The sequence below is a fragment of the Dasypus novemcinctus genome, chromosome 11 (genome assembly GCF_030445035.2).
Source record: "Dasypus novemcinctus isolate mDasNov1 chromosome 11, mDasNov1.1.hap2, whole genome shotgun sequence".
Lineage (NCBI taxonomy): Eukaryota > Metazoa > Chordata > Mammalia > Cingulata > Dasypodidae > Dasypus > Dasypus novemcinctus.
In genome coordinates, this window is record NC_080683.1 from 108,238,253 (window position 1) to 108,253,168 (window position 14,916).

Consider the following 14,916-nt stretch of genomic DNA (forward strand, 5'->3'; position numbering starts at 1 on the left):
CTCTCACCGAAATTCTTTCATCACAACCAAACCACAGTGCCAAGAATCACGGACGACTGCCATAAATTCCAGCCACAAAGGTGTCAAATTTTAGATCAAAGTCCCATGGACTCAGTTAAAAAACTTAAGTGACTTCATGTTATTAATGTCCTTAATTTTTCTGCAGATTAATAAAGGAAGATGATACTGTTTTCCTTCTAGAGATGAGCAAGCAATGAAAAGTTAACATAATTCCATCAGGTTCCAGAAGAAAATCAGTGCTGGGGCTATATATTAGAGCCTCGTTTCTTGGCTTGAATTCAGCACACTACCCCAGAATCCAACACTAATTTAAGGATATACTCTTTTTCTAAACTCTCATTATATTCATGCTGTTAAGGAAGAACTCCGTTATAGGTGTATAAAACCAAATTGCCAGAAAAAAAAGCTGGTACTGGCATGACAAGGAAAACAAAGTAAGCTTATTTAGATACAGTCACTTGTTCCATGAACAAGTGGAGATAAACTCAAACAGAAGTCAAGAGAAAGTGTGGGTTTGTAGAAACATTCCTTGTCTTAATGATCACATTGTGAACACTAATATATGTATTCATTTTAACCTTGGAGAATATGAAACAGCTGACACAGGCCTACATAATCGAAATCAGGCTTGAATTCTGTTTTGTTTCTAGCATGTTCTCTCACTCAGCAGACCACTGGTCGGCTGCTTCCATCCTAAAAACACTGAGACAGAAAAGTTGAGAGGTCCTATTAATTATCACAAACCACCTTGACTTTATTGGTAATGTATTTGTGAAGGGATCAGATTCAAATGGTATGATTTCCTTTTAAAAATGTGAGAAATGTTACATTTGTGAACAATAATCCCCAATTTTTCTTCTTAAAGTAAGTATCATTGGTAGATTTTTCAAGCAGTGTTGAGAAAAACCCATTACCTGGATTTAGGTACTTAAACAGCCTGATTCTAGGTCATTTGGTAAAGTCACTCAATTGAGAAAGAGGTTCGATACAAGCGGGTCACAAAGGCACTGATCATGGTTCTCTCGCCTGTTTGGCATTTATATCAACTTATACACAAAATACAATTTACAAAAATATGGATGGCACAAAGCACTGAAAGAGAGCTAATATAATAGATGACAGGATTGGGCATTAAAAACTTGGTGACTTTTTGACCTTGGCCAAAAGGGGGAAATATTAAATACAAATGAGTTTTTATGGCTAAGAGACTTCAAAGTGAGTTGGGAGGTCATTCCAGAGGTTATGCTTTGCACGTCTCAACAGGAACTCACTGACTGCCATAGTAAACTGTGCCTCAGGCAGGGGTCATCCTGAGGGCTCTAGAGACATCTACACACTATAGGCAGGGCAGACAATCTCAGGAATTTGGAACCTGTCAGTGGGACCTTACCTTGGAATATATGTCCCCCAATATAACAGAGTTAGACTCATTTATATTTGAGCCCCTTTTATTTGAATCTATAATTAGCACTATACTCATTAAATATATATACCAGACACTTAAATCTTCTGGCTGTTCATATGCCAGTTGAGCCCGGAATCTCAGCAGAGTTGCAGCCAACACCTGCTCTGCAGTTCATCAGATTCATCCAGGACAACTAACAAAAGGATGATGATGGACAACGCCCATCCCAAAAACCAGTGAGTATCTACAACTGCAAGCAAGACAGTTCCATTCTCTCTGCTCCATGGGATCTAAGCCCCCTCTCAATCAGAAACAGAGTAGCCATCACCATTCTAAAATCCTCAAGATTGAGGAATGAACAAACATAAGGTAGGACTACAACTATGGACTGAAGTAGAATTATTATTATACCACTGCAAGAACTTGTAACATTGATATAAAGGCAGTGGCCATCAGAGGTTCTGAGAGGAAGGGGAGGGAAGAGTATGTGTAACATGAGTCATTTTGGGGACAGTGGAATTGTTCTGAATGACATTTCAATGACAGATATAGGCCATTATAGATTTTGTCAAAACCTATAAAAGTGAGCAGTGCAAAGTATAAACTATAATGTAAACTACAAACCATGGTTAGTAGCAATGCTTCAGCATGTGTTTGAATCAAAGATGTTAACAGGGGTGGGGTATATGAGAATTCCCCAGTATTTTTGATGTATCACTTATGTAATCTAAACCTTCTTTAAATAGAAAATTTTTTAAAAATCTTGGTGACTTTTTGAATGCAAGAAGCTAAAACCAACAACACATAATTTGAGAGGAAAAATGTAAGTTTTGCTATTTTTCTTCCAGAATTTAAAGTATAATAGTGGAGACTGTGGGACATACGTCTGGAAAGAGACTTGAGAGAAATTATGGACCAAATACAAGAAAGGAGCAAATATAAGTAAACAATGATAACACCATGTTCCCCTGTCCAATTCTATACTTGATGTTGTCTGGCTAAATCTGTGGGATTACCTAATCTGGAGTATCATACTTAGAAAGATAAAAGGACTAGGACTGGTTTAGGTCTGAAACCACCCACAAGAATTGGATTATGTGAATTTTCCCTCTAGAAGGGACATGGCTAGGAATAAGGTAACTATCCTCAAATATTTAAAAAGCTATCAAGTAAAAGCAGAATAGACTGTTTTTACTCCTTCAAAGGGCAGATCTATGACCAAGTAAGTCTAAGTTAGAGGAAAAGACTTTGTAAATCAATAAAATAAAGAATATTAAAACAAGTCAAGATGATTAACCACTGGAAAAACAGTGTCACTGCAAAAGTGAACTTTCTATTACCATCGATACCTACTAGAGGCTAAATAACCAGATGGCTAAGATATCACAGGAGGAATTTAAAGGGATGTTAAATGATCTCCAAGATCAAGTATAACCTTAATAGTCTATGACTCAGATTTCTTAGCCAACAAAGCACTAGCCACATCTAGGATCAAAAGAATTTACTCATGCCACTCATACATAAATCTGTCACAGACAAGTAATTTTCAAGTTGAATATTAGCTAGCGTTGTCTTCTTTGTTCAATTGTCTTTTCTGAACATACATAATTCTTTTTCATCCATTCATTTCCAATAAATACATATAACAACAACAAAATTTTTATTTATTTGGTTCTTACCATCAGGCTCTTTAATAACTACCACTTCTTGGTCTTCCTGTCTATTCTCAGTGGATTTCTTGATATTTTCAAGTTCTGTCCAATAGTCCTCCATAGATATTTCATCCAAAGAATCCTGAGAACTGGAGTGATGAAATGGCGGCTTCTCCACAGCTTTAGTGGCATTTTCCTGGTTCACAGTATATTGGCCATGCCTACGACTAGAAATTCAAAAGAAAACATGAGGAAGTAGTACAATTTCTAAAATATCATAGAACTGAGGTGGAGAATTTGGAAAGGCTTAAATTTTCCTTAGTAAAACAAAAGAGACATGAATTTTGAAACTGTTTACATTAGGGTGCAACTGATTATAATAATGCTTCTACAGGGAAGTATGGTGAAGAACAATTAGTAGCATGGTAAATTATTGTTCCATTTACATCTCACTTAAATTATTTTAAGACTCCTTGAAACCTGAAATGTTATTCTTAGGAAGCAACAGGCTGGATCTTGATAATAGGCTGTATTAGTTTGCCAAAGGCTCTCAATGCAAAAATACCAGAAATGGACTGGCTTTTACAAAGGGGATTTATTTGGGGTAAAAGCTTGCAGTGCCAAAGCTGTGAAAATGTCCAAATCGAGGCATCTGCCATGATGCTTTCTCATGAAATGTGAGCTCTTAGCAGATCCTAGAGTCCTGCCACGTGGCAAGGCAAGATGGTGGGTCTGCCAGTCTCTCCCCACTTTCTCCTCAAACTCAGCTGTGGACCATCAGGCATCTCTCCCTGGGCCTCATCTCCCTGAGCCTTTTCTCCCTGAGCCTCTCACAGCCTGTCTTTCTGCACCTCTAGATGGACCATGAGTCCTCACATATGGCCAGGTTAAAATGGCACAACTCCCTTTTCTGTGTGTCTCTCTGTCCCTCTGTGTTTCCATTTATATAAGGCTCCAGTAAAAGGGCAGAGATCCAAACTGGGTCATGCCTCACTCAACTGATATAGTCTGATCAAAAGCAGTCTAATCAAGTGATTGAATCAAAGGTCCCTTAACTGAACTTATTGCTATCAAATGGCCCCACAACCATTGGAAGGGAATAGTTAAAAAATATAATCTTTTCTGGGATTCACAAAATTCAAATAGTCAGATAGGCTATTAATTACATTGGACTGATATTTTTACAATATTTGATACTTGTCCTTTATATTTATAAACCAAATTCAGTCTACCTTTAGTCTTTATATAGTAAATATCTGCAATGAATGAATGAATGACTTCCATTTTATTTTTGGAACAGAAAGATAATTCATTAAGTTTGCTTTTACTCTCTACTGCAGAGGACTTTTAATCTTTACTATAAATGTAACCACTACTTATATGTATTGATAATTTAAAAATATAAGAAAAACTCACTTATTAGGCAATTCTATATAAACAACTGGGATTTACTTCCTGAAGATTTTCCTTACCATAATTTGTACGAAGACAGGGATAAATTGAAAAAAATGAAGTTATTTTATGACTTCAAGGAAAAAAGTTTTTTTAAAAAAAATTCACATCCCACCTCATTCTAAAATTGAATTAAAGGAGTTTACAATAAAAATGCAAATATAATGGAAATATTAAATTTTTATCCTATTAGTATTTTTATTGTGATAGGGAATAAAAGCAAATTTACTTAAAGAGAAAGTTTCCCACTACAGTACCTTTCCTTTACATTCAATAAATTTAAATAGAAAATTACAATTCAAGTGGGGACAATAATTTTGATCTAGCATTTTGATATTCTAATTTAAAGATGCTCTTACACCTCCCAAGATAGACCTCGAGGAAGTAATGCTACGCCAAACTGGTTTTACTTTGCTGTACAAATTGTAAATAAAATGAAAAGCAATAAAACAACAGCAAAATTCTTTAACAGTGTGTGAACGTTTTCACATTTAAACTGGCCTTTCCCATAATTAGTTTAAAATAATAGGATTTTAATACTATATAAGGTATTAAACTCTAGGCAAATCTATCCAGCACTTTATTTCCAACTGGCTTGTTGGGAAAAGTCAATGAACTTAATTGCCCATTATTGCAAATAAATGCAATATAACTGAGCAATTAGTGGTAATAGGCTAATAGGCTGGTTTTATTCCATTAAAGATGGTTTTCTTGGCCTTGACTACCTACTTTATTAATGCTGGTTGCATGAATGCATGAACAATTGCTATAATCTCTCCCCAATGGCACCCCTTGGGTGGTGATGGGTGGGTGTTGGGATTAGAGCCAACAGAAGGAACACGCTTGTATGAAAAGCTCCACTGTCCATTGTTTGCCTCCTCCAGCGCTTAATTCAAGGGGTTCTTCCTCACCTCCAGACCCCATCTCCCTGTTTATATCTCTCCTTCCCAAGTCTCTCTTCAGTGGTCATTACATGGGGAATATTTCATTTGAAAAGTATCTCTTAAAAACAAAAAACTAATTGTATTATTTTGTATCTCAGTGATTATTAGCTCAATTTATCTGTGGGTCATAGTCCTTAATCTTGCTTTAAGTCTAATTACAGCTAATGGACAGAATGGCTACCACATTCACTTTTATTTCCTGTCAAATACATGTATGTCCTTTCCTGGCTTTTGTCTTGGCTCTCATTACAGGCCAAAATCGCCTACCTATTCCTGAAGCCCCATGGGAGACCACAAGAATTACTCTGAACTGTGTGAAGTATAATGACAAATGACAAATAATTTGGTTTATCTCTTCACAGGAAAGAGGTGCCGTTGAACTAGAAGTACATTAAGGCTTTCACTCCCAAAGGACTGTATTTATTTTGGCAAAAAACCAATCCTGGCAAATTTCCTTTAAGATACCATGTGTGGAAAAATGCAACGGCATTGAGTAGCAGCATTGTTCTAACTATACCGTCTATATCACACCCCGCTTTCAAAACATGCATAAAGCAAAAATCTCATAGCTTTGTGCTGATGAACTCACTCAAGCATTTGAGTTTAATAAGAGTCAGAAGCTTAACAGGTTAGTAATAACCTGAAGATACCGAGTCATGGAAAGCAGGGTTTTGTCTGGTTAGTTGTTTTTGTTTTGTTGGGGTTTGGTTTGGTTTTGGATCACTGGTAAAGACTGATAGAAAAACATTTTCTTTCTGAAGTATTAGGGGGGAGGAGGAGATAATCATCCACTAACAGATCACCCTCCTTCGTCAGCCTGCCACGTATTTTATATTTTCTGCAAAAATGCAAGTGAACATTCTTTAATTGCAGTTTATGCCGATGAATATGCCACATCGATTTTTTTCTTCTTAGAATATTCCACTTTTGCAATCCAGACAGGCTATGGCTCTAAGTCTGGCCCTTCTTGAAACTGATGCCTCCCATCCTGGCAGAGAGGCCAGTTAACTGGTTTCCTCTTTTCTGTTTCTAAGAGCATGTTACATGATACCAGGTTCATTCTACAAATTGGGTTCAAGAACATAAAGCAACATCTGCTACACTTAATCAACCGCAGAGCAGGAATATTTGCTGTTTCCAAAAGAAAGTCCCAAGCAGCCACAAGGTGCTGAAATCACTCAAAGAAAGTTTATACCACAGGCAGCTGCCAAGTACCCCACCTGATTTACTGGCAAGCAATTGCTCCCAGTTCTTTCCTCCTCGTTTCCCCCTCCAGAATCCTTTGTGCTCATCTTCTGTGGCCTCTCTTCAAAAACTCCATATGACTCATCTTTTACAACTATAGTGACAGAACTCGACCCAGTCCTCTAAAAGAAGTTGCCTGTGTAGCTCCTTCCCAGCAGGCGCCACACATCACAGTATTACCGCTTTGTCTTTTCTCATAGGGCATGGATGTCAACAGCAAATGCTTACCTTGTAGATCCTTATGGACCTTTATGGAATGAATGGTCCTTCTTTTTTATCTTGCTATCATTCCCTCCAAGCTGTATTTATTTTAAAATAGGGCTTTGTTTCCTGGCATTTCCCCCAGGTATATTTTATACCTTATTTTTATGATCATTTTTCCATCTAATTGGTGAATTTCCTTGGCATTAGTAATGCCTGCTATTTCTTCTGTCCCAGAGAATATTAAAGTGGTCTGCACAATCTGTTCTTCATAAGGAAGTGCTGGTTGTCAAGCCCTGTAGTCTACTAGAGGACAGTAAGTAGACTGAGTCTTTGATGTTTCATCCTCCTAGCAATGTACTCAGTTTTGGAGAGAACAGAATGAAATGGAAACATATAGGACTAGGAGTCCTAAGTATCAAATTACAGTTCTAGCTCTCCTTACTATCTCTATAATCTTTGGAAAATCACTTTTTCACTTGTTTAAGTTCACTTTTCTTAACTACAAAATGGGAAGAAGTCTAATATCCTTGACTGCTCTTACAGGTTTGTTGAGTTAGTAAATGAAAATTTTACTGAAGTGCCTTATACACTAACCATGGAGAGGGCACTCAAGTTAGGATCCTTACTAACACCTGAACTGCCAACTAGCTCTAACTGCCCCTCCCTTGGTTTAGTAAGGCCATCTCTCCTCCCTCCTCTAAGTTTCTCTAGGACAGCTGTTCTCAAACCTTTCATCTCAGGATTCCTTTACACTCTCCTTAAAATGTTCAAGGGCCCCAGAGAGCTTTTGCTTATGTGGGCTATATCTATTGCTATTTACAGTATTAGAAATTAAAACTAAAATTTTTGAAGTTATCGATTCATTTAAAAATAAGGCTAACAAACATCTGTTAACATAAATAACCTTTCTTGGAAAAATAACAGTATTTTCCAATCCAAAAAAATATATAGATGAATAGCATTGTTCTACATGTTTGGAAATATCTTTACTATCTGGCTCAATAGAAGATGGCTAGATTTTCACATCTGCTTCTGCGTTCAATCATTTGTGATATTGCACTCATGTAGTCACTGGACAATTTCAACATATTCTCATGAGAGAATGAGAGTGAAAAAGGCAAACTTCTTAGTGTTATTATGAAAATAGCTTTGCTTGATCTCCTGGATCCCTGAAATAGTCTTGGGGATCCCCAAGTGTTTCAGTACCACACTTTGAAAACTGCTGTTTTAGGATTTCTCAAAAACAAACAAACAAAAAACCTAATGGATCTGAAACAACGCTTCTCAATTCTGCAGGCAACACTCCAGAAAGCCCTACCAAAAGAAACAGACATGCTTTCCTGGTGACTCTTGACCTACATTTTTTGCTTATTTTCTTTAGTTTTGAGGTTTTCCAACAAAACTGGGACTAACTCCAATGAAAGATCTATATTTAATCTATATTACAATGGCAGAAAGAGTAAAAATGTCATTTCAAACCCCCAATCTTGCCAATGCCTTTCATCAGGTGCTTTAATCCATCATGTATCAGTAGCAGCAATTCTCTCTAAGTCCTTCTTTGGCTAGTGTATTTGGACATAGGTATTTTCTTTAATGCCCCTTTGTTATCTGTGCCCTCTTCCAACAATCATCTCAAGGAAGAATTTTGTTGTTTTTGCTCTGTTGTTGGAAATAGGAGGTTTCTTTGAACTAATATTTAACCATCTGGTGTAATTTCTACTTTTTGTATCCTATCCCATCAAGAGTTCTGTTGCTACATTTCATATCCAGTCTATTTCCTAATTTTGCCCCTCCAGGCCCATATATATATATATATATATATATGTCCCAAAGTCAGCTTTCTTAAAGTCCTCAGATGCTGGGAATTGTTTTTTGTTTCTTTTGTTTTGTTTTCTTATAAGAGCCTTTCTAGAATGCTGCTTGTCCTATATTCATTTTCAATGGAAGGACTAGGTTGGGCGTAAGACAAAAGAGTAAGGTTAATTTTGGTTTTGTACTGTCTTTAACCTTCAAGAAAAAGAAAGAGTTCTTACTCAGATCATGACTTATCATCTTATCATCAAACATAATGACTAAGTACACTTTCAGATAAAGCCATAATTATTGTAGCATAAATTTTAGAGCTGGAATGCACCTTAGCGATTCAATACTACCCCATCATTTTCTCAATGAGGTTATGAGGCTCCAGGGTCAATTCTTCCCTCAAAGTTACCCAGCATTGTGGTGGAAGAACTACGATTAGTCTCCTCATTTCTTCTTTCAGTGGCCTTTTTATTAAATCAAGTCTACTGGAAAGGCATTCATTTTTCTTACGTCGGATACTCCACTCATTCTGAATTTTTCTGCACACAGCAAAACCAAAAGTGATTTTGGTGATACAGTCTGCAATTAGTGTTTTTAAATGACCACAACACTTGTCTAGAAAAAGAAATACACTTAACACTCAAACTATACCTCTTTAAAATGCATGAGAAACCTTAGTCAATGAACTTTCAAAAATATGATTTGTGTCATGCTGGAACATGACTTCAAATATAACCCTTTTTATTAAATTTTCTTTGTTTTGAAAAAGGTATAAACATTTACAGATATTTGTAAAATTTACTCTGCTTCTCCACTAACATCTCTACATTGTTTAAAAAAAAAAAACCAAGTTTCCGCTGTATAAAATTTTCTCTTTCATTTTAGCAGTGATACTAAAGAAGCAATTACTGCTCTCATGCAATGGTGAAGCTACTAATAGAGTGCAATGGTCCTATCCATCAGCATATGCTATACGTGAATAGCTATGAAGAGCTGGAGCCTATGTATGACCCAAGTCATTTTCCCTCCTTGGATACAAATGCCTATATTGTTTAGTTGAAAGCAGTAATTACTAAAAGTGGCTCTGGCATCCAAGAACAGAGAATACTGACAATGCCTGAAAGTGGGAAGGAGGTGATTAGAAGGCCCCTCCCTGAGTCCAGACAGCTAGCAGAGCCCAAGACAGGGATCTCTGGCCTTGTTCCCTGTCCCAGTCACTACAGTTTTAAGGGCATACTACATTAATTTTCATAGTTCATGTAAACTGACATCCTTATCTTCTTGCATATCTTACCCCATTCTTTTTCTTTAAAAATACAAGACCTAACATCTTACATAGGCTCTCTGAGGTCTTTCAAAGCATGTCCACCTGCCTTTTGACACACAGCTAAACATTGGGCAAATGAAGCAACTATGCACTATTTGCAGAGCATTATATCAGCAAAACTGAGAAGAGGAGTCCAACTGTGACACTCATGAGAGCTAGCTACGAAAATTTGGCCTTATCACTTTTAGAGAAAAATAGGGCAAAATCAATTCATTTGTTTGTGTGTGAGTTTAATTGTGGCTCTCTTTAATACACAACTTCAACATCATTAAAAGAATAGGGACAGGGGCAGCAGCGACTACCACCAGCTCTGGGAGAAAGGTGGGTGGGAAGTTCAAGATAGGAGGGAGAAAGGGAAGTCAGGAGGCCAAAGAGGCAAGCTCCGAAACTCCCTTCCTTAAGTTCAGACGCAGGGACAAGTCTGGGTGGTCACTGGCCGCCAGGCACACCCCTTCCCTGTCTAGAGCTCTGGTTCCTGAAAGAAGGCAGATCTTTGGTACTGAGCTCCCCAAATCTCCCAGGAGGCACTTTTCCTCCTCAGGGGGAAAGAAAACTCAATAAATAGCTGAATTGGAGCCAGGCGAATCTTAAATCGAAATCATCTTCTAAGACAAAGGTGATGGCACCAGCAGCAGAGCTTTGGCCCAGGTCTTGGACACTGGTTCAAAGCAGATCAGCCTGAGCTTGCCCATCCACCTCACCCCATTACTCGGCGCGATGCCTGGGATCCAGCAGCCATCCTGACCCGCAGCTCTTCCTCCGGCCTCCTGCCTTCCCTTGTTCTAGCTGCCCCAGAGCACCAGTCCCCGGGGCACTCGCACCAGCAGCTATTTTGAGTTCCCAGCCTAAGGCTCTCCAGTTTGATCCATTTTCCAGTCATCACGTAGAGGGACCCTTCACACATAGGTAACTTTGCCCAGGGGGACGGGAATAAAGAAAGATATTTCCTGCCTTCTCCAGTCTCCCCACTGCCCTGACCACACCTTGCACTGAGATGAGCTGCCCACATTTGTGTCTCCACCACTAAGTTGCGTGTACCTTGGAGCAAGACTGCATGTTTGCCTGTTTGTTTTCATCTCGGTACCCTTGGGCTGAACAAACTGCTTCCCCCCGCAGATACTAGTGAACTGTATAATTATTGATATAGAATCACTGCTGTCTCTGAAACAAACACCTCCTTTTAATTTCTAAAGCATTTTTCATTTATTTGCACAAGCTACAAAAAAATAGGCAAGGGCATTAAAAATATACAGTAAAGAACCATCAGGAAACCCTAAAATTAATAAGGTAAGGGATATTTACTGAGTGCCTGCTACATATTGGGCACCTTATCAGAAACGTCTGTTCCACCGAGCTATTCAAACCTTTAGTGTGAGGGAGATTATAAATGGCACTAAAACCAGGTAGAGGTGGAATTTTCTAGTTCCTTGTGATGGCTCAGACAACTCTATGCATGGGCCTCAAGTCATGACCTCTGCTTTAGCACTTCCCTAACTCTTTAGGTTCGGCTGTGGTTTACCGTTTCCCTCCCCAGTAAGAATTTCATTTCCCTCTCTGACCGCTGCTACTGCCACTGCCTCCATCTTGTCTCTGCAAACAATTATTTCCCTAGTTTCAGGCCAATAATTTGAGGTGACCTTCTCCATAGCCCTTCCCAGAAGCCCCTTCTCTCCCCGGGTGTGTTTCCCACAGTCCTCCGGGGTTTGCCTGAAGCCTCCTCCACCCCGTTACTGAGGCTGTCGGTCCATGAGAAGGAGCCCAGCCTCCTCACCACACTTGTCTAGGGCCTGTCACAGCAGCCACGTGGCTTCAAAGGTTAAGTGTCAGATCCAATATTTTTGTCTTCTATCCACTTACTCTTATTGCTCTTGGCAAATAATATTTTTGCCCTTTTCAGTTTCAAAGCTACACTCCAGTTTTCTTTCTGAGGAATCTACTAAATTCTCAACACAATTTCAGAGGTGAAATGAAGAAAGGTCCTAATAAGACCAAAAGCTCTATTCACCTCCCCTGATTTTCTTGCCTCAAAAGCCCCCATCATGTCTTCCATTGGTTCAGAATCCTGCCATTAGGTTACCAGTTTGCCTTAAACATACATTAATACAAACGGATAAATTTACACCAGCATGAAAACATCCCTCACATATAAGATTTAACAATATTCTTCCAGACCTTGACGATCCAGGAAAGATATTTTAACGTAAGCCAGAATTTAAAGCTGGGGGCAGACTGACCGTGAACTTACAAATTATAATTTTCTGATGCCTCTACTTCCTCAAGAAGATTGCTCTTGATTGATAATACCTGCCATGATATTAGGCGCTAACAAAATATTTGTTGACAACACAAAATTATGAGCACTAGTATTTTTACTTTAATTGTTAATTTTCAGTATTAACTTAATGTCAGATTAGTACTGGCTTTACTTATTACCTACAAGCAAACCTCCTGCCCCTCAGCAGGACTCTCATATACATATTCAGATCGACTCTCCTATGCCAAAAACCAGGACGCAAGGGAGAACTGAATTTTTAAAAACTCTTTTGGTAATAACCAAAGTTAAATGCACAGGTATACTATGGAAGAGATGCAGGAATTATTACTAAACTCGCCTTAGTGCTTTGTGATTACCTAGTTCAATAAAGTGGAGAAAGCATGTCCTATGAGAGTAGGGCTATAGAGGTTTAAAACCAACCTGCCACCAGCAGCCAAAAGGGAGGGCACAGGCAAACACTGGTCTAAAATGTTAGAAGTGAAAGGACATTTCCGTATAGGCCGGAAAACAAAGGAGAGGATATTTATACTTTCTTTCAAAGTAACACTGCTACATAGTAACAGGAGGACGATTAAAATAGCACCAACAGAGTAGTAAATACCTGGAAGTGGATAGTGGGTAGGTGAGAGGAAGCCACTTTCCTGAGGATGCAAAATGTGATTTTTATGGGCAGCTCCCAAAGACCTTCAAGTACTAAAATGCAGTAAGTACTTACGTATTCACAGGAAGTAAGTTTAGAAGCCAGAAAATACTTTCATAAACCAGGTGCTAAATGTCAGCTCTGGGAGTGGTGGTGGAGGAATAATTTCAACCTAATGAAAATAATTTAACCAAGTCTATGAACAATTCATCTGTAACGTTTTTCTCTGAAAATTTTTGGTAGTCACAAAGCAGAATACGTAAATATTACAGGACAAGTTTTCCTTTCTATATGAAATTATCCAAGGCCACCACTTTGTTCTTACTAAAAGGTCCATGAAACACAAAATATCCTGGAGTAACAGTTACAATAGTATGATTGTTACATCAAAACCAGACAATTTCCAGTTGTAAACACTGCTTGGGTGTGGGAGCAGCGGCTTATCTGAAGGAATAAACAAAGCAAAAATCCACAAAAACAAAACCAAACATTTTCAGTTAAAAGCCTTTGAGCTTTGTTTAGAGGTTAGATCAGGGCTTATGAGGTCATGAGTCCCAATGTGACCACGAGTATGGACAAGGGGGCTTATGAGGAGTGTGGCAGTTTGATATGATTTATGAATTTATGAAAGAGATATTGATTATGTTTGTAAAGCGGTCTGTTCTTCTGAGCTTGATATCCTTTGATTGATTTAAATTCAAAGACTTTATGTTTACTTGATTGAATCAAGACTATGTGTGATTCTTCCACGTCATTAGGGTATGCAGGGTTGAGTCCCTGCCCCCTTGATGGACTATATAAAAGGACACTCGATCAAGAAGAAAGAGGAGGAAATATGGGAATAGAGAGAGCACCGTAGACATGGCAGAGGAGAAAACTTGATTCTGGGGACCCAGAGAGAGATGCACCATTCGCCTGATAGTTTGCAGAGACCAGAGCCCTGAGGCTAAGAAGTCCTGGGAAGAAACAAGCCATCCAGCTTATAGCTGAGATCAGAAGAAGGTGGGCCCTGGAGCCTTGAGAGGAAGAGGAAGGCTGAACCCTGGAAGACATTAGCCGCTATCTTGCTTTAACATGTGGCAACAGTCTTTGGTGAGGAAGTAACCTTCAGTTGGACTCACTGGGGCCTTGTAACTATAAGATTTACCCCCAGAAAAATACCTTCTATAAAAGCCAACAGAGTTCTGGTACTTTGCATCAGCACCCCTTTGGCTGACTAATACAGGGAGGAATTGTGGGGACCCTCAAGGGAGGAGGAGAGGGTATGCAGAAACTAAAGGGACAAAATTTAATTAGGAGAAAACATTTTTTATTCCCCAGCATTACCAGATAGGTTAGCACATTTATTGGCACACTGAGTTCTGGTAAATGTCATCCACAGATTATCAAACCCTGCGAGAAATAAACCCCCCAAAATGGAAGTTTTGGAACCTGTCCTAGTTTAATTCCCATCCTGGGCCTCTCAGGAATTCCCTGTGTCTCTGGACCCTCAGCAGGCTTCTGCTGACCTACTGAGTGCTTCCTTGCTGCTTAGATGGGGCAGCAAAATTCCCACTAACCAAAAGCAATATGACATCCATGTGGCATCTGGTTCCAAAATGCCATCACATGGGAAACTTTAAAACCAGTTGAGAAGTCCACAAGTAGCCAATGTTCTTAAGAATTCCCTTCCCAGCCACAGCCATGTCTGTTGGCACCCTCAAAAAAGCTCATACTAAATTGATGTCTAGCTCAAGGATTTCTACTTCCAGTCTTCCATTTCAAACCCTCTTCCTCTCCTCAGCTTTCTCCACTGTTCCATGCCTGGATTCTACTACTACTCAGTCCCTATAAGAAATAACCCAGCTTGATTGCTTTCTATTTCTCCTCAAATTGTTGCCTGCAGGGTGGGCTTCCTGAGCCTCAAATTCTGCCCTGGCCAAGCTCACAGGTCCTCACATCCCAGCCA

At 38.9% G+C, this 14,916-nt stretch overlaps 1 protein-coding gene across 1 annotated transcript in view; it reads right to left on the bottom strand.

The window, feature by feature from the left end:
• Positions 1 to 14,916, bottom strand: part of ARHGAP18 (Rho GTPase activating protein 18) — a 134,612-nt gene that overhangs the window by 62,393 nt on the left and 57,303 nt on the right. Inside the window, exon 2 of the mRNA XM_004447745.4 lies at positions 3,106 to 3,305. Coding sequence (XP_004447802.2) covers positions 3,106 to 3,305 — 200 coding nt within the window. The remainder of the gene's footprint in view (positions 1 to 3,105; positions 3,306 to 14,916) is intronic.